This window comes from Chiloscyllium plagiosum, chromosome 7, assembly GCF_004010195.1.
Source record: "Chiloscyllium plagiosum isolate BGI_BamShark_2017 chromosome 7, ASM401019v2, whole genome shotgun sequence".
Classification (NCBI taxonomy): domain Eukaryota; kingdom Metazoa; phylum Chordata; class Chondrichthyes; order Orectolobiformes; family Hemiscylliidae; genus Chiloscyllium; species Chiloscyllium plagiosum.
The window spans coordinates 33,447,569-33,468,548 of record NC_057716.1 but is presented as its reverse complement, the minus strand read 5'-3'; the positions used below and the strand labels follow the sequence as shown (position 1 = coordinate 33,468,548).

The 20,980-nt window shown below is 42.2% G+C and overlaps 1 protein-coding gene across 1 annotated transcript in view; it reads left to right on the top strand.

Moving 5' to 3' along the window:
* The window catches only part of LOC122551458 (islet cell autoantigen 1-like protein), a 103,212-nt gene that overhangs the window by 62,191 nt on the left and 20,041 nt on the right, over positions 1-20,980 (top strand). The window contains exons 7-11 of the mRNA XM_043693391.1: positions 2,921-3,046; positions 5,762-5,860; positions 12,540-12,631; positions 16,993-17,036; positions 18,838-18,936. Coding sequence (XP_043549326.1) covers positions 2,921-3,046; positions 5,762-5,860; positions 12,540-12,631; positions 16,993-17,036; positions 18,838-18,936 — 460 coding nt within the window. The remainder of the gene's footprint in view (positions 1-2,920; positions 3,047-5,761; positions 5,861-12,539; positions 12,632-16,992; positions 17,037-18,837; positions 18,937-20,980) is intronic.

Below are 20,980 nucleotides of genomic sequence, written 5' to 3'. Positions count from 1 at the left end.
AAAAAAATCCTCACAGAGTGAAATATTGTGGGGTGATGGAAACTTGAAGGAAAACACAGACAGCGCTGGAAATACTTAGCATCTGTGGGGAGAGAGAGAGAGAGAAAACCAAGTTTGTGTTTCAGATTGTTTACCTTCTGCTGGAATTCAGTTCTCATCTGTGGAGATTTTGTGAGCTAGTGATATATCAAGTTACCTTTTGCCCCGGCACTGCCTCCATCCCTTGGGTAGTCTGCTAGCCACAGATTGTTTCTTGTTGGTTTTCCACCAAATAAATTTGGGTCATTCTATTGAAACACTAAACATGGCTTTGGTTTTGACATCTTGCTTCCAGCCCTCCTTTGAGGCTGTCATTTTTCTTTTTAAAGAAGGAAAATCATTACCAGGCTATGATGTTTCAGCACATGGTGAAAGTTGCACAGCATATGTCTTTAAGTGATTTCACTCAGGGGAAGAGAACACTCTGTTTTAATTACTCTTTGGATGCAGTGCATCACTTTGAAGTTACATTTCACATCATTGGCTCTAAAAAATAATTTATGGAGCCTTTGGAAGTGTAGATTTACTTGGTCCAGGTTTCACAGTTCAGCCAAGGGTGCATAAATTCACATCTGATCCAGGCGTTAAAAATTCTCTTTCATTGAACTGATCTCAGTCAGAGCTCAACCACTAGCCCCCATCATGTGATATAAGAACATATGGAATGTGAGCAGGAATAGGCCGCGAGATCCCTTGAGCTTGCTTTGCCATTCGCTACGATCATGTTGATCTGATCCTGATGTAAATTCCACCTTTCTGTATGTTAACATAGCTCTCAACTACCCTGCAGTCTAAAAATAAACATGCATGTTGAGTCCACTCAATAACTCCAGCTCCACTCCTCTCTGGGGTGGAAAAGAAGATTTGTAACCCTCTCAGAAGAAACTCCACCTATTTTCAAGTTTAAAAGGGCAAACCTCTATTCTGAATCTACACCACCTGCATCTAGAATCCTGTCTACTGGAGAAATAATCTACTTTGTCGAGCTCTCTCAGATCGTACTTCAGTAAGATCACTTCTTACTTTTCTGGACTCCCATGAGTAAAGGTCCAACCTGCTCAATCTTTCCTCATAAGACAACACCCTTGGCCCAGGAATCAGCCAAGTGAACCTTCATTGAGCTGCCTCCAATACAACCCTTATTAAGTAAGAAGACTCGGGTGTCATCTCAGCAATGCCATGTGCAGTTGTATCAAGATAAGTACGTACCTGTCAGGCAGGGAGGAAGTGGTCAAGTGAGGGAGCCATGATTTACTACAGAAGTTGAATCTCTTGTCAAGAGGAAGAAGGAGGCTTATGTTAGGATGAGAAGTGAAGGCTCAGTTAGCGTGCTTGAGAGTTACAAGTTAGCCAGAAAAGACCTAAAGAGAGAGTTAAGAAGAGCCAGAAGGGGACATGAGATATCATTGGCAGATAGGATCAAGGAAAACCCCAAAGGTTGCTATAGGTATGTCAAGAATAAAAGATTAGGGTCAATCAAGGATAGTAGTGGGACATTATGCGTGGAGTCTGAGGAGATAGGAGAAGCACTAAATGAATATTTTTCATTGTCTTTTTCCAATGCGAATACCAATGTTGTCGAGGCAAATACTGAGATACAGGCCACTAGACTAGACGGGATTGAATTTCACAAGGAGGAGGTGTTAGCAATTCTGGAAATTGTGAAAATAGACAAGACCCCTGGCCGGATGGGATTTATCCTAGGATTCTCTGGGAAGTCAGGGAGGAGATTGCAGAGCCTTTGGCTTTGATCTTTATGTTGGTCATTATCTACTCAATTGCCAGAAAACTGGAGGATAGCAAATGTTGTCCCCTTGTTCAAGAAGGGGAGTAGAGACAATCCTGGTAATTACAGACCAGTGAGCCTTACTTCAGTTGTGGGTAAAGTATTGGAAATGGTTATAAGTGATAGGATTTATAATCATCGAGAGAGGAATAAGTTGATTCGGGATAGTCAACACGGTTTGTGAAGGGTACGTCGTGCCTCTCAAACCTTACTGAGTTCTTTGAGAAGGTGAGGATATAGCGGTTGATGTGGTGTATATGGATTTCCGTAAGGCGTTTCATAAGGTTCCCCACACTAGGCTATTGCACAAGATATGGAGGCATGGGATTGAGGGTGATTTAGTGGTTTGGATCAGAAATTGGCTAGCTGAAAGAAGATAGAGGGTGGTGGTTGATGGGAACTGTTCGACATGGAGTTTAGTCACTAGTGGTGTATCGCAAGGATCTGTTTTGGGTCCACTGCTGTTTGTCATTTTCATAGGACAGGCAGCATCCGAGGAGCAGGAAAATCGACGTTTCAATCAAAAGACCTTCATTATTTTGAGTGGCCAGTGGCCGTTCAGCAGTTACTGCATTTCAAATATTAACAATGTTTTTCTTCTCAACAGATGCTGCGAGACCTGCTGAGTTTCTCCAGCACTTGCTGCTTTTATTTCAGGTTTCAAGTTCTTAGTGTTTATACCCATGACATGAAACCCATTGCCTCCTTACAGATGATAGGGTCAGGGAGATGGAAATACCACTCCCGATGGCTGTCTGTGATCCTTGGTGGGAAGATCAGGTGTATGTGTGTGAATGCCAGGTGAGCACAGGATTGAGCTAAGCAGTGATTCTGTCTGTGGTGGAATAGGCTGCTTACTAGTCTCTGACTGGACTTGCACTTGCACAGAACAGCTGCTCTGATGAAGCTGTGGATGTCCGTTTAACTGTCCCCTCCATCATCATTCCAGCCTTTGAGAGAAGGAATTGACACAGGCTAAACATAAGGTGAAAAAAATATCAATTGTGTTTTAAGAAGAAAAATCGAGTTAACTTTGTTTCTTTTAAATACACAGACTTTGGTTGACCAATGTTACTGTTTTGTGTTTTAATGCAGGTCCAGGCACAAGTGCGGAACGCCAAAGTTCAGTTTGACAAGTTAAAGAATGATGTGTGTCAGAAAGTAGACTTACTTGGAGCGAGCCGTTGCAATCTTCTTTCCCAGTCACTTGTTGCTTACCAGGTACTAATGCCTTGGAACGGAACACATCACACAACACGGTGCCATTAAATAGCAGCAATATGTCACTTTCAAATCTTGGGGCTGGGCGCATTATACAAGGAGACAGTGATTTTCCATTTCCATTTCTTGGCTGTTTGTCAATTTTAAAGACAGCATCACTCTCTTTAAATAAGTAGTATCATTTGGCATGGTGCACAGTTGGAGCTTACCTAATAAGAATTCCAGATACCTGCTGTAGAGGTTTCTGTTTTGAAGGGGAAGTATCATAACCCCTAAAACAGTTCAGTAGCTCCCCAAAACTTTGAGCTGTCTGGATGTCCAGTCATTTTATTATTCTTTGAATGTTTGTGTCATAAGCAAAGTTGACATTTATTCTCTCTCTCTCTCTCTCTCTTTCTCTCTTTTTCTCTCTCTTACCTCCACCGACCCCAAAAAAAAAAGTTGCCACAATGGAGCAGAACAACTTGCCAGGTCATATAATGGAACAGTTACCTAAAACATTCTTTATGCATAAAGTCCAGCAGGTTACCAATAGAAAATGCTGTGTCTGTTAAGGACCCAAAGGGCAGTTCTTTATATGTAAAAGTAGAGGGTATGGCTGACATATTAAATAAGTATCTTCCCTTCACAAAAGAAGTGAATGATGTGATGGTAACACAACAAAAAGGGAAAAGGGATAGGAAAGTAATAGGGTGTATGAAAGTGGATTAGCACGACCAAACGGTGTTAAGCTACCTGACCCAGATAGAATGTATCCTAATTTGCTGGAAGAAACAAAGGTAAAAATTGCAGAGGCGCTGGTCACGGTCTTTCAGCTCTGACTGGATACAAGAGTGGTGCTGGTGGACGAGAGGTTTGCAAACGTTACACCACTGTTCAACAACAGGGCAAAGGATTAAACACAGAACAAGAGACCAGCTTCCCTGTCGTGGTTAGCAAAGGAAAAATAAAATTCCTTTGGAAAGACCTGGATTTAAGAAAGGGACTCAAGGGATTTGCTAAAGTTAAATCATGTCTGACCAACTTGATTGATTTGTATGATGACATACCAGAGAAGGTTAATCAAGGGAGAGCAGTAGTCAGTATTGTACACATGGACGTTTGGAATGCATTCAGCAAAGTGTCATCCGAAAAAAGATGGAAGCCCATGGCAGGTCACAGTGTTGGCTTTGTGATTGGAGACACTGGGTACTAGTGATGGATGCTCTTCAGATTGGAGTGGTTTTCCCCATGGATGAGTTGCTCTTTTTATACCAGAAAAAAACTTTTATAAATGATCTTGACTCAGATGAACGAAACGATACTTGTAAAGTTTGTAGATAATATGCAACTCAGTGACGTAATAGATAATGAGGATAGTTGTAGACTCCAGGAAGAAGAAGTGGGCAGATAGAATTCATTCAGAGAAATGGAATGTGACATATTTCTGAGAGACCTTGGTCCTTGTATGCAAATTCCCAAAAGGCAGCATGGCAAGTTGATGTGGTTACAAATATGGATTTAGGAGTAGAGGCACAGAATATAAAAATGAAAGAAATCATGCTAAACTGTATAAATCACTGGTTAGGCCTCAGCTGGCAAATTGAAGACAATCCTGAGCATAAGATGTGACCTAATGGAGGTTTTCAAAGTGTTAAGAGGTTTTGATGAGGTGAGTAGAGAAAAACTATCCCCTCAAGAAGTGTCTCAGTATCCAAAGTTTATACATGTAAAATCATTGGAAGAGGTGATTTTGAGAACTTATTCCTTTTTGCTCAGAGTTCATGGAACACTTTACCAACAACATTGGTCAAAGATGATTCCATCAATAATTTCACAAGGCAGATGGTCAGATATGATGAAGAGCTTACACTGTTACAGAGAGAAAGCTGGAATGTGGAACAGGCAGGATCACAAGCCAGCACAGAAATGATGGCTGAATGGCCTCCTTCTGTGCTTTAACTTTCCATGATTCTGTATTGGTCAGATTGGATATGGGTAGCAGGTTTCCTTTCCACTTTCCTTTCCAAAAGCACTTTATTGAAACTTTTTGTTTTCAGGGTTTGTCTTTTATCAAACTGAATTCAAGTATAAAACATCCAGAATATTGGAAGTGGAACTCATCTTCTCTGGATTAATAGTCCAGTAGCATCATTACTATTATCGTACCCCCATCTCCTCTTGCATACGATGCAAGACATTAAGTATAAAGTCAGCCTTTTTCTTTATTTCATTCCATTAGCATATTTCTATCTGCAAAGTTTGGAGTCACAACCTAATGAGTGTGCTCTGTCACAACAGTTGTTCAAATATGTTTTGCTATTTATTAATTTTTGTTCCAAAAGTTAAAAGTATTTTCTCCTCCTCCCTCCTTCCCTGGGTGATGCGCCATTCCTGCTTGAGTAGGTGGGAAATCAGTCTGCTTGTCAACGCCACTATTGATAATTCTGCTCGTAAGTACATGAGAATGGACTGAGGCATTTCTCTCATTTTCTCCCCTCCCCCCCGCCACCTTCATCTACCCTGTCTATTATCATCTATTCAAAAACATAGCATCTCTTCCAGTGTGTTCCTGATGGCATGTCTGAGATTAGGAAGTTGCCCAGTCAGGCTCGCTGCTGTGCCCTGCCACTCCATGCACTGCCATTAAGTCACCTCTGTCTTAATTCCATTTACTCTCCTTCCCTGTTTTCTTCTGTATACCTAGAAGTTATGTGTTTGCTTTTCTTCCACTAGAATACTCTGCTGCACTTCTGGGAGAGGACTGCTCGTGCAATGGCACAGATTCACGAGAGTTTCAAGGGCCATCAGCCGTACAAATTTACTGCTTTGAAGGTAAGACCAAAGCAAAAGCATGAAGTAAGAAGTAGCCCTTCAGTCTATTGAGTCTGTTGATTCCAAATAAAAATCATCTGTTTCACCTCCTGACAAATGCTCCCACAGATTTTTTATCTGACTCATCTAAACAACATGATGAATGGCTGAGGATCCTGGGATTATATTCGTTAGAGTTCAGAAGGTTGAGGGGAGACCTAATCGAAACTTATAAGATAATGCATGGCTTTGAAAGGGTGAACACTGGGAAGTTGTTTCCGTCAAGTGGGGAGACTGGGAGCGCAGTGGAGGCCGGGATGTTGGGTGTCTTCAAGGCAGGGATTGTTAAGTTCTTGATCTCGCAAGGAATTAAGGGCTAAGGGGAGAGTGCGGGTAGAGTTGAAATGCCCATCAGCCATGATTGAATGGCGGAGTGGACTCGACAAGCCGAATGGCTGCCTTCCACTCCTATGTTTTATGGTCTTAACAAAATTTTAGACCAATGCTTTAGAGTTGAGATGACGCTAATGCTGGCAGATGGCGAGTGGTCTTTCTGCTCTGTGTAGATGCCTATCCTCCTGTCCAATCCTTTCACAAGGCCTCCAAGGCAGCATCAGAAACCCTTGATGCCTTCTCACTGCTTCATCAGAGGCGAGATGCGTTACTCATACAAGGTATGATCTGACATGTACTGCCTGAAAGGGGAGTGGAAGCAGACTCAACAATATCTTGCACAATTTTACCAGAACATGAAAAAATCTTGGGTTGTTTGGAAACTGCCGGGGAGTGGGACGAATTAGATCTCCCCTCAAGCCTGCTCTGCTCTACTCTGTAGTAAGATTTGGTCGCTTCACGTTTCCATCTACCCTCACTTACCAAGAATCTGTCTACCTCTGCCTTAAAAATATTCAAAGACTCTACTTACACCATTTTTTACTTTGAAGAAACATTCCAAAGATTCGTGGCCTTCTCTGAGAAAAGGAATTCTCATGTCATACCTTTGGTATTAAAATGGGCAAGCAGCACAAATGTTGTATGTTGTCTGATTGCGGGTACCATTGGTTTTCTGAACATAGTTCTTTAGAGTACATTAAGTATAGGGTTTTCTGAGTGTAGCTTGCATCCTTAATCTCCGAACAAATGGAATTGTTATGGTATAGAAAAAGGTCACTTGACCCATCATGTCTGAATTGGCTCTCTGAGCAGTTTAACTTAGTGCCAATCTTCTGTCTTTTCCTTGTAAATCTGCACATTTTCTATTCAAATAATGGTCCAATGCCCTCATGAATGTCTCAATTGAACCTACCTCCACTACACTTCCAAACAGTGCATTTCTTCCCGATCTACTCACTAAGTAGAAAGCTGTTTCTTACCTTGCTCTTGCTTCTTTTGCAAAATACTTTAAAACTGTGCCCTGTAGTTCTCGATCCTCCTATGAACAGGACCGATTTCTTTCTGTCTAATTTGTCCACACCCTCATGATTTTGAAAACTTCTTTCAAATCTCCTTTTTGCCCTCTCTGATCTTTGCTCATAACTGAAGTTTTTAATCCCTGGAACCATTTTCATAAATCTCTTTGCAGTTTCTCTGATGCATTTGCATCCTTCCAAAGTGTGGTTCTTAGCCCAGAATTGTACACATTACTCCACCTGAAGTCTAACCTTTGTAAGTATAACCTATATAGGTTCATCATATCCTCCCTGTCTTTATACTCAATGCCTTTATCGTGCCACTACTAATGACTTGTCCACAGATACACCCTTTAGAATAGTACCCTTTAGTTTACACTGTCTCCTTTGTGCTAAAGCGAATCACTTCACGCTTTCCTGCATTGAACTTCATCAGCCATTTCTCCGCACAGTCCACCAACTGTCAATATCCTTTTGGAAGTCTACAATAACATTCTCACAGTTTGCAACTCTTGCACACCAAAATCTAGATCATTAATCTATATTGGGAAATGCAAGGGCCCCAAGACTGATCCTTGTAGAACTCTGCTACACGCCTTACTTCAACCTGAAAAATATCCATTAACTATTACTTTCTGTTTCCTGTCATTCAGCCAATTTTGTATCCATTTGGTGGTGACCGTTTTAGAGAGTCAAAGAGATCTACAGCACACAAAAAGGCCCATCGGCCCATTGTCTGTGCCAGTCAAAACAACCACTTAACTATTCTAATTCTATTTTCCAGCACTAGGTCCATAGCCTTGAATGCCTTGGTATTGTAAGTACTTATCCAAATATTCCTTAAATATTATGAGGGTTTCAGCTTCTACCATCCTTACAGACAGTGAGTTACAGATTCCCACTGCCCTCTGGGTGAAAATGTTTTTATTAACATTTCCTGTAAAACCTCTGCCCCTTACCTTAAATCTTTGTCCCCCGGTAATTGATCTGTTCATCAAGGGGAACAGTCTTTTCCTGTCTCACCTATCTATACCCTTCATAATTTTATACATCACAATCATGTCCCCTCTCAGTCTTCTCTGCTCTAGGGAAACAATCCCAGACTGTCCAATCTCTCTTCATAATTGAAATCGTTCAGTCTAGGCAATATCCTGGTAAATCTCTGCACCTCTCCAGTGAATCCATATCATGTGGATTCCAGAACTGTACACAATACTCTATTTGAGGTCTAACTAACATTTCATACAGTCCCAGCATAACCTACCTGCTCTTAAACTCTATAACCTGTGTCCTTACTCTCAGGACTGTTTAATGACACTGTATCAAACTTAACAAACTCCTGTTGACTCTTTCAAATCAACCCACACTTTCCTGGTGACTATTAATTATCTCAAATAATAGTTTTTACACGTTTCCCCACTATATCGTAGTTAAACTGACCAGTCGGTAATTGCTGGGTCTATCTTTACACCTCTTTTTAACATACGTATAATTGTTTACAATTCTCCAAACTCGCATCACTACCTCCTGAATCTAGAGAAGATTGAAAGACTATTGTCAGTAGCACTGCAATTTCTACTGTCGCTTCAACCAATATCTTTGGCTGCATCTCATCTGGTTCCAGTGTCTTACTGCCTTTAAGTACTGACAGCCTATTCAATAATTCTTTCTTACGCATTTGAAAGCTTTCTAGAGACCGAGTTTCCTCCTCCTTCACCGTGGCCTTGTAGCTATAGACAGATGCAAAGTATTCATCATCACCTTAGCCACACCTCTTGCCTCTAAGCATCAAGCCCCTTTTTAATATTGATGTATTGACAGAAGACTTTAGGATATCCCTTTATGGTAGTTGTCAGTCTTTTCTCATAGTCCCTCTCTGCTTCTCGTATTTGGTTTTTCACTGCCTTCTGAAACTTCTATATTCAGCCTGGTTCTCAGTTGTAATCACTACCTGATATCAATCATGAGCACTTTTATTTTCCTAAACTTAATTTCCATCTCCACTGTTATCCAGGGAGGTCTGAATTTGTTTGCCCTACCTTTCCCCTTTGAGGGGATATGTTTTTACTGTGCCTAAATCGCCACCTCTTTGAAGATGGGCAAATACTCTTAGATTATGTTCAGTAGAATTCCTACAGCAGTATGTGCCCAGTGCAACGAGAAAGGAGACACTGCAAGACATGGTTCTTATAAATGAAGTGCACCAAGTGACAGTAGGGCAATGTTTGGGGGAAAGTTGATCAGAACAAGGACAAAGAACAAAGAAAATTACAGCATAAAAACAGACCCTTCAGCCCTCCAAGCCTGCGCCGATCCAGATCCCCTGTCTAAATCTGTTGCCTATGTTCCAAGGATCTGTATCCGTTTGTTCCCCGCCCATTCATGTATCTGTCTAGATACATCTTAAATGATGCTATCATGCCCGCCTCTACCACATTCCCTAGCAACATGTTCCAGGTACCCACCGCCCTCTGTGTTAAGAACTTTCCACGCATATCTCCCCTAAACTTTTCCCCTCTCATCTTGAACTCGTGATCCCTGGTAATTGAGTCCTCCCAGAGTCACTCTGGGAAAAAGCTTCTTGCTATCCACCCTGTCAATACAGCTCATGATTTTGTACACCTCAATCAGCTTCTCACCTCCACCTCTGTCTTTCTAATGAAAATAATCCTAATCTACGCAACCTTTATTCATAAATAGCGTCCTCTATACCAGGCAACATCCTGGTGAGCCTTCTGTGTACCCTCTCCAAAGCAAATCATTGGATCATTAGCTTGGGATGACAATGAAAAATGAGATGGGTCAATTCAGAGTTAGAATAATCAACTAGTGGAGAACAGACTTCAATGGGACAAGAACAGAGCTGGGCCAGAAGGACTGGAACCAAATGCTGGTGGGAGAAACAGGAACTAAACAATGGGCTACCCTTACACAAACAGTATCCCAGTCTATATTTGGATAGTAAAGTGCTCCATTATTTTTACCTCATGATGGTGGTACTTCTTCCTGTAATCCCCTGCAGGTTTGTTTCTTTCCATCCTTCCCAACAGCTGGTGGTCTGTAGATCACACCGAGCAATGTAACTGTGACCTATTCCTGAGCTCTAAATTAATTGATTTTGTTTTTGAACCTTCAGAGACATCCTCTTTCTCCAGTATTGCAGTGTTCTCCTTAACCAAAAAACAGCACTCTATTTTCCCTTCCTTGTCATGTCTGAAAATGTTGGAACCAGGAGTGTACACTATCCAGATTTGTCCTTTCTTGAGACATCATAATTTCACAAATTAATCATAGAATCATAGATCTGTGTCAAGAAGAGTGATAGAGGTAAACTAGGAAATTACAGTCCAGTGAGTCTCATGTCAGTGGTAGGGAAACAATTGGAGAAAATTCTGAAGGAACAAATTAATATCCACTTGGAAAGGAATGGGTTAGTTAGGGATAGTTAGCATGGCTTTGTCAGAGGGAGGTCATGCCTAACAAATTTGTTAGAATATTTTTGAAAATATGATCAAGTTTGTGGAAGAGGGAAGCTCAGCTGATGTAGTTTATATGGAATTTAGCAAAGCTTTTGACAAGGTCCCACATGGGAGATTGACTCAGAAGGTTAATGCACATGGAATTGAGGGAAATCTGGTGAGATGGATCAGAAACTGGCTTTTAATAGGACACAAAGGGTAGTGGTAGAAAGCTGCTTGAATGACTGGAGGCCGGTGTCCAGCAGTGTATCACAAGGGTCAGTACGGGTACTTTTATTATTTGTTAAATACATGGATGATATAGAAAATGTGGGGGTATATGTTAAGGTTGGTGGAATGGTTAGTAGTGAAGAAGATGGTTGTAGGCTGCAGGAAGATAAAGATGGGTTAGTCAGATGGCCGTACCAGTGGCAGATGATACTTAAGCCTGATAAGTGTGAGGTGATACACTTTAAGAAGAAGAAACAAGATGAGGGAATGTTTAATGAATGGCAGAGCACTGGGTAGCTTAGAGGAACAGAGGGATCTTGAGGTAATTATTCACAGATCTCTGAAGTTGGCAAAGCGCGTGAATTAAGGCATTTGGGACACTTGGTTTCACCAGGCATGGCACATCTTGTAAGAACAAGCAGGTAATATTGGAGTTGTACAGAGTGTTGGTTAGGCTGGAGTGCTATGTGCACAATTGGACGGCATGGTAGCTCAGTGGTTAGCACTGCTGCCTCACAGCACCTGGGTCCCAGGTTCGATTCCAGCCTCGGGTGACTGTATGTGTGGAGTTTGCGCATTTTCCCCGTGTCTGCGCGGGTTTCCTCCCACAGTCCAAAGATGTGCAGGTCAGGTGAATTGGCCATGATAAATTGCCCATAGTGTTAGGTGCATTAGCCAGAGGGAAATGGGTCTGGGTGGGTTACTTTTCAGAGGGTCGCTGTGGGCCGAAGGGCCTGTTTTTACACTGTAGGAAATCTAATCTAATGTAATCAATCCAGGCCTCTCAGTATTCTGTAAGTTTGAATGGGATCCCCCTGCATCTTTTTGAATTCCATTGAGTACAGACCCAGAGTCCTCAATTGCTCCTCAAATGACGGCCTCAGCAGTGTATCTTTGCTCTTGTAATCAAGCCCTCTTAAAATTAATGCAAATATTACATCTGCGTTCTTGACTGCCAACTGAACCTTAAGAGAATCCTGAACGAGGACTCCTAAGTCCTTTTATGCTTCAGATTTCTGAAGCCTTGCCCCATAAGGATTCTAGGTAATCCAAGATGGCGGATGGGAAAAATTTCTGGCTGTAACAGGCTGCTCCTTTTTTGAGGTATTTTAGGTGTTGGAGTGAGTCTGAGTGGAATGCTTTTCAGAGGGTTGATGTGGAATCGATGAACCAAATGGCCTACTTCCACATTGTAGAGATTCTGTGATCTATAAGATATTGACCAATGAATCTGTTTTGATCGATGACTAAGTATTGGTCAGGAGTTTTGGAAGAATTCCTTGTTTCTTATCTGTCTACCCCAAGGGGTAGATGAGACAGTGATACTCCCAATTACCGTAAGTATCAGTCACTGCTACTAAATGTTGGTCTATCCCATGATGCCCACAACCAATAAGTGAAAGACACCAAATGCAAGGTTGTGCTTGTGGATCATTACTGCAATTATTCAGTGAAGATGTAGTCACTTCATACTCCAGGACTAAATAAATGTTATTTATTCTCCTTTGTTAATATTAGAACCAAAAAATAATCAAATAATTGAATTTGCAGGGTCTCATTTCTGACTTTCAGTGCTTTGATTGTTTCTTTTTAAACTCTCAGAGCTTGCAAGACCCATTTAGTCATCTAACAGAGGAGGAGCTCAACCAGAATCAAGAGAAAGAGAAGGAATGTGTAACTAATGACATAGACAAGTAAGTAAAGATCCCTGTAATCACAGCCAGGAGGGGCCAGGTGGAAATGGCTGTACCTCACTAGTCAGCAGCTGCATTGTTCACTGGTCGCACACTCACTTTATGCCTTTCTTGAAGCAAGTTTCAGCCAGATGAAGAAATCAATCTGTGGGGACAGGCAGATGTTGTTATAAGATGTTTCTGACTATAAGGCACGTTACAGTATATTCTAGGATGGCCTTGCTCATGACTTTATTCTGAGCTGGTCACATATTTGAATCTTTTCTCCACTGTCTGCTGGAGATCAGCTGAAACGGACCCCAGAGCTAAGGATGACTCACCCCCAACTGATCAAGATGTGGAAGAATTACTATACATCTGTAAACACTGGAATAAATTACAAAAAGAGCTTCCATGTGTTATCCACTATGGCACACATTCCTGGCCAGCCATAATGACTAGGATAAACTGGATTTAATTGCTGATAGCTGCCCTGGCTCATTCTTGCCTCTTTGTCTGAGGGACAAGGTGATTCAGCTCCTTAAGCCTGTGAAACCTGGCTGACCAGTGACCTAACCCGAGACTTCCATAGGATGAGAGAAATAAATTGTTTTGAGTGGTTGGGAGATCATAATTTTGTTGTTTGGGGGGTGGGGGGAGCAGGGACAGGGAAACAGTGAGTGGGAGATGTGAGGAGTGGGGATGGTCAGAGAACAGGACGTGTACTGAGCGGGAGGGTCAGTGAAGACAGAGATCGGCAGATAAATAGAAAGAATTAGTAAATCATTTCAGATTTTTAAATGTATTGCAGTGCAAGAACAAATAGAATTTTCTCTCCCATAGTGGATATTGATGTATTAAACGTATGAGGTGACTTCTGTGGTCTTCACTATAGACTGAGCTCTTTTCCAGCGTGGGACATCCTTGTGTAATAAATGATAGTCTAAAGTTGCAGTAAGACGTACTGAGGAATTCAGGAAATAAAAATGATGTTTTTTTCGGTGGAGGGAAAGACAGATTTAAAGTTCCTCCTAATTTCCACTCTTCTTTAATCATGAGTTAATCGTCAGAGGTGCCCAGCAAGTATGGGGAAACACAACAGGCTCTTGGTGTGAGGAAACAGCAGCAGTGTGTTGAGACAGTTATCACACTCATAGTAATCTCGAGAATCATCCATTAAAGGCTGATGCAGGTCACATAGCAAAGAATTATTTTATTAAAAGCAAGATCATAACTGTTCCGCTGTGCATGATTTCAAACCCTTTTTCATTATTCTCCCATTCTGGAGCCTGCAGGCACAACAATTAGGCTCTTTACCTTTACTGTGGAAATATGTAGAGACTTCCATTTAGTTTGACTATTAAAGTAGCTTGTTTGTTACTGGAAGGCCTCACAGATGAAGAAGTTTTGTTATAAATATGCAGTATTTAATAAAGCAAGTTATTGATGCACGCAGCAAGTAAGCTACCATTGGTACCAACAAGTGAAATTGAGGGACATGGGAACCAATGGATTCTAGAAGCAGAGGAAGACTTGAGTGAGGTGCCGCTTTCCACATGTTGAGGTTTTGGAAATAAATCTGTTAGAATCTTAATTCCCATTTAGTGTCACATACAGAGGAGGAACAGCACAGTACAGGCCCCTCGGCCCTCGATGTTGTGCCGACCTTTAATCCTACTCTAAGATCAAATTAACCTGCATGCCCTTCATTTTATTATCTTCCATGTACCTATCCAAAAATTGCTTAGATGTCCCTAATGTATCTGATACTGCCATCACTGGTGGCAGTACATTCCACGGACCCACCACTCTCTGTATAAAGAATCTACCTCTGACAATCGCCTTAAATTATGCCCCCTCGTGATAGCCATTTCCGCCCTGGCGAAAAAATGTCCTTGGCTATCCACTCTATCTCTGCCTCTCATCATCTTATACACCTCTATCAAGTCACCTCTCATCCTTCTTCACTCCAGTGAGAAAAGCCCCAGCGCCCACAACCTTTCTTCATGAGAAATGCCCTCCGGTCCAGGCAGCATCCTCTCTTGCTGGACACACGTGATAAAATCTGTTCCAACCAAATCATTTGCACTAATCTGCTTTCAATCAATATTAAGGAAGTTAAAGGTACCCATGACAACAACCCTGTTACTTCTGTATCTTTCCAAAATCTGCATCTCAATCTGCTCCTTGGTCTCTGTTGCTATTGGGGACCTATAGAAAACTCCCAATAAAGTGAGTGTTCCTTTCCTGCTTCTGACTTCCACCCGTACTGACTCTGTAGACAAACTCCTCGACGACCTCCCTCTCTGCAACTGTGATACTACCCCTGATTAGCAATGCCACACCTCTTTTACCACCTTCCCTATTTCTTTTGATACATCTAAGCCCCAGAACATCCAACAACCATTCCTGCCACATTGATACCCGAGTCTCTGTAATGGTCACAACGTCGTAGCTTCAAACACTGATCCATGCTCTAAGTTCGTAACCCTTATTCCTGACACTTCTTGCGTTAAAATAGATATGTCTATCCTTCTTCACCGACTCTCTGCACGCTGATTCTGCCTGTTCACCAGCTACCCCATCCTCTGAGCCATAGTTCCGGTACCCATCCTCCTGCCAAACTAGTTTAAACCCTCCTGAAGAGCTTTAACAAACCTCCCACCCAGGATATTGGTACCCATTCAGTTCAGGTGCAACCCGTTCTCTTTGTACAAGTCCCACCTTCCCTAGAAGGTATCCCAGTGATCCACATATCTGAAGGCCTCCCTCCTACACCAGCTCTGCAGTCATGTGTTCAGCTGAGGAAGAACGGAAGAAAAAGGATTTGGAACCGTTGTTCTTTCCTACCTTAGTTGTTTCTCCTAGAATGGCGCCATTTTTATTCCATTAAGTTCAATGACTGCAGACTTCACCATATTTGGAGCACAGTTCGTTTGGCCCCCTATTTATTTTCAGATCCGGCTGGGCCATATCATAAGACCATAAGACATATGAGTGGAAGTAAGGCCATTTGGCCCATCGAGTCCACTCCACCATTCAATCATATCTGATGGGCATTTCAATGCCACTTACCCGCACTCTCCCCGTAGCCCTTAAATTCTTGATCTCGCAAGAAATTATCAATCTCTGCCTTGAAGACATTTAACGTCCCAGCCTCCACTGCACTCTGCGGCAATGAATTCCACAGGCCCACCACTCTCTGGCCGAAGAAATATCTCCTCATTTCCATTCCAAATTGACCCCTTCTAATTCTAAGGTTGTGCCCACGGGTCCTAGTATCCCGCCTAATGGAAACAAATTCCCAGCGTCCACCCTTTCTAAGCCATGCATTATCTTGTAAGTTTCTATTAGCTCTCCCCTCAACTTTCTAAACTCTAATGAATACAATCCCAGTGTCAGTATATCCTTCCTGAGGTGTGGGGTTCAAACTTGAACACAATATTCTAAATGGGGCCTAGCTAGAGCTCTAACCCTCTTGAATAAATGACAACAATACATTTGCTTTCTCAATCTCAGACTCAACCTGCAAGTTAACCTTTAGAGAATCCTGGACTAGCACACCCAGATCCCTTTGTACTTCGGCTTTATGAATTTTCTCGCTTTTGGAAAATAGTCCATGCCTGTATTCTTTTTTCCAAAAGCCAAGACCATGCATTTGCTCATGTTGAATTTCATCAGCCATTTCTTGGACCACTCTCCTAAACTGTCTAAATCTTTCTGCAGCCTCCCCACCTCCTCAGAATCACCTGCCTGTCCACCTAACTTCATATCATCAGCAAACTTCACCAGAATGCCCCAGTCCCCTCATCCAGATCATTAATATATAAAGTGAACAGCTGTAGCCCCAACACTGAACCCTGCAGGACACCTCTCGTCACTAGCTGCCATTCCGAAAAATAACCTTTTATCCCAACTCTCTGCCTTCTATCAGACAGCCAATCCTCAATCCATGCCAGTAGCTCACCTCGAACACCATGGGCCCTCACCTTACTCAGCAATCTCCCATGAGGCACCTCATCAAAGACCTTTTGGAAATCTAGGTAGATAACATCCACTGGGTTTCCCTGGTCCAACCTAACTGTTACCTCTTCAAAGAATTCTAACAGGTTTGTCAGGCACGACCTCCCCTTACTAAATCCATGCTGACTTGTTCTAATCCAACCCTGCACTTCCAAGAATTTAGAAATCTCATCCTTAACGATGAATTCTAGACTTTTACCTACAATCGAGGTTTGGCTAATCAGCTGATCATAGCTCAGTGTTAACATGTTGCTGCTGAGTTTTGTTGGTAAATGCTTTGGAGGGAAGTGAACTGTGATAGGAAACCAGTGGGATGGTCAGCAGGTTTCTCCATCTGACATGGTTTCATTTGTTTGCAGGTTGGTGGTCCTGGATGAAGATGAAGAACCTGAACCTGGTGCAGGTAAAGAATTGAGAGGACCTTGCAGCCACCATCAAATTTCAGCACTACCTGAGGGGAATTTAACTTTCCATCCAAAGTATTCCCTCACCATAAATCTGGGGGAAAAAAAAACAAATGCTCAAATCCCATCCTGTCTGTAGATGGGAATTACAAATTCTGATTTATTCATTTTCTTGGAATGCTACAGGGGCCAAAACTAGAGAACCAGCATCAAAACCAGGAGGGAGACTGATGCTAAAATGTAACACAATAGGAGAAACAGGGATAGGATACACATTTAGTCCACTGTCCTGGTGTATATGCTCCACCTAAGCTTCACCTTGTCCTATCCTTTCTCTCCTGCCCCCAAACTCCAAATGGATTCATCTTGTGCACCTCAACTACTTCTCATGACAGAGTTCCGCCTTGTTTTCAGTTTCTGAGTAAACGTTTTACTTAGTTCTCTGACCAGATCGGCAGTGCCAAGTGTGGCTAATCCCGAGTGAAGAGTCTGATTTTATTCTGCAGTGTACCCAAGATCCCTTATTAGATCATACTGAGGGTTCAGAAAAGGAGACTTGTTTTCCTTCATTCATGGGATGTGAGCGTCATTGACTGACCAGGATTTATAGCCCACTCCTAAATCCAGCTTGAGAAGGTGGTGGTGGTGATATTGTGTTCTTGCAGCCCACGTGCTATAGGTTGACCCACAATCCCCTTAGGCAAAGAATTCCTAGATTTTAACCCAGCGACAGTGAAGGAATGGCGATACATTTCCAAATCAGAATGGTGAGTGGCTTGCAGTGGAACTAGAAACCAAGAACACATTGGTGGCCCTAATCATTACAGGAGCACTGGGTGATACCATGGATGTGGGTACCCTACTAAATTCAAATTCTCTTTAGAACTTTTTCCTTCCATTTTTCAACCATCAACCAGCTAAACCAGCAGGCTGGCCAGCTGCCAGGCAAGAAAACCGATCAGCATGGAGCTGCAGTCAGGAATGTCCCATGTACTGCACTCGGAGAGAAATCCCGAGTCTAGGAAGAGGGCTGTGGAATGTCACTTTTCTGTTACTGGGGAGGGAGAAAGTCACCATGAAGTCTGTCTCTCGATTTCTACCTGTTGCTGCTGCTGCTACAACGAGGTCAATTAACTCAGCATCAAATACGATTGAAACGTGGTGTCTAACTCAATACTCAGCAAAGCACAGAGACTGCAATAAATTATCATTGCAATGGACTAGGAAAGCACCATCCAATAAGTATTAGATCGGCTTTGCCAAATGGACATCCGTTGAGACAGCAGCAGAGTTCTCACGTAACTGAGAAGTAGCCAAGTTGTCCTCCAGCAGTAAAATTGTATTGTTTTTGATTAATTATAGCTTCTATTATAGAGCTATTATAGCTGATTTAGCAATGCTGATGTGTTATGCAGTGTTCTAAGGGATCAGATAGTAATTCAAGGTATTGAGCAGCAAGACCAAGCTTCAGGCCTCACTCAAGTCTCAATGTACTGTACTGCACTTTGGCAGATCATATTGGGTGTGTCAGCATTCTTTGCTCATCCATAGCCCATAGGTTAGTTTCCCAATTGAAATTGGTTTCTTAGCAAGGCTGAGCAGATCTGCATCACTTTGATGCAAGGAGAGAGAGAGAGAGAGAGAGAGACCGGTTCAGTTATCCTGATGATTGTGGAATGAAGTTGATGCAAGTATGGCCTTGTATTGGGGGAATGCACGTTTATTTTTGTCAATTGTTTATTTTTCAGTTGTAAAGTATTGTGTCTTCTAGCCTCATTTTGTGCTGTTCCACACTAACAGGGGGTGAGAGTGAAGTACCAGTGAACACTTCCAACCAGGATGATACACATTTAGCTGCAGAACTGGAACAGTCTAGCAACACGCAGCTCGATGAGATGGGTAAAATCCATGTGCATGCTTACCTTTACTTCGGTGATGGTTAGATCTATTATCCAAAACTCGAATAATCAAACAAAATTTGTATTAGATGTCGTATTTCATGTGGGCACCACATGTGGTGCAGGTTGATTTATTTTTCATTTATCCATAGGATGAAGGTATTCCATCCCTAATTGCCTAGAAGATAGTTAAGAGCCAACCCTATTGCTGTCGGTCTGGAGTCACATGGAGGCCAGACCGAGTAAGGATGGTAGATTTCCTTCCCTGAAGGACATCAGTGAACCAGATGGGTTTTTCCAACAATCAGTGATGATTGCATCATCACCATTAGGATATGTTTTGTAATTCCACATCTTTAGTGACATAGAGTCATAGAGATGTACAGCATGGAAACAGACCCTTCGGTCCAACTTGTCCATGCCGACCAGATATCCTAACCCAATCTAGTCCCACCTCCCAGCACCCGGCCCATATCCCTCTAAACCCTTCCTATTCATATATCCATCCAAATGCCTCTTAAATGTTGCAATTGTACCAGCCTCCACCACTTTCTCTGGCAGCTCATTCCATACACACACCACCCTCTGTGTGAAAAGGTTGCCCCTTAGTCCCTTTTAAATCGTTCCCCTCTCACCTTAAAGCTATCCCCTTTAGTTTTGGACTCCCCTGTCTGGAGAAGAGACCTCGGCTAGGTAACCATGATTTTATATAGAACCTTCCATAAGGCCACCCCTCATCCTCCGATGCTCCAGGGGAAATAGCCCGAGTCTATTTAGCATCTCCCTATATAACCGTCTCACCCTTGCAACATGCTTGTAAATTTTGTTTGAACCCTCGTCACCTACTTGAAGCTTCGCAACATTCTTCCTATAGCAGGGAGACCAGAATTGACACATTATTCCAGTAGTGACCTAACCAATGTCCCACAAGAGTGTTTTGCAGTTGTTGAAAAATTCATAGCCTCTCACCTTCTTTTGTTGTCACAATATTTGCATGGAGAAAGTGAGATCTGCAGATGCTGGAGATCAGAGATGGAAATGTGTTGCTGGAAAAGCGCAGCAGGTCAGGCAGCATCTAGGGAACAGGAGAATCGACGTTTTGGGCATTAGCCTTCCTGAAGAAGGGCTAATGCCCGAAACGTCGATTCTCCTGTTCCCTAGATGCTGTCTGACCTGCTGCGCTTTTCCAGCAACACATTTCCAACAATATTTGCATGGCCAGTCCAGTTCAGTTTCTGATCAGTGGTAATTCTTGGAATGTTGATAGTTGCAGATTCAATGATGGTAAGGCAATGGTTAGATTCTCTCTTATTTGTTGTGGTCATTGCCTGGTACATGTGTGGAATGTATATTAATTTGCAATTGTCAACCTAAGCTGATTAGAAACAGTTTACTAAGCTCCTTCTAAGGTGTAGTAGTCATCGAATTTGATCCAGAGATTCAGAATTTATAATCCCTGCATAGCGAGTTGCAAAATGTAATCACTAAATTCGATAGTTTGTGGGTTGACACCAAAAATAACAGCCAGATTACTGACAACATGCAGCCTATTCACTGGAGAATTTAAGGGGAAGGAGTTGGCAGACCTACTGGATTTTTCTACAAGTGATCAAAGTTCCACGCTTTGTGCTTGATATTTAAGTATCTCCATTGTAAGGCAATAAATATCCAAATCCTGAAACCAAACCTTTAAAAATGTCATGATTCGGAGATGCCGGAGTTGGACTGGGGTGTACAAAGTTAAAAATCACACAACACCAGGTTATAGTCCAACAGGTTTAATTGGAAGCACACTAGCTTTCGGAGCGACGCTCCTTCATCAGGTGATTGTGGAGGGCTCGATCGTAACACCGAATATATAGCAAAAATCTGCAGTGTGATGTAACTGAAATTATACATTGAAGAATTGATTGTCTGTTAAGCCTTTCATCTGTTAGAATACAGTGATAGTTTCACTTCTTTCATGTGTTAATCACAAAACCCTTTTTTTAAAAGTTGCATTCGCGGGTTAGCTGTTAACAATGGTGACAGCTAGACAATGTGTT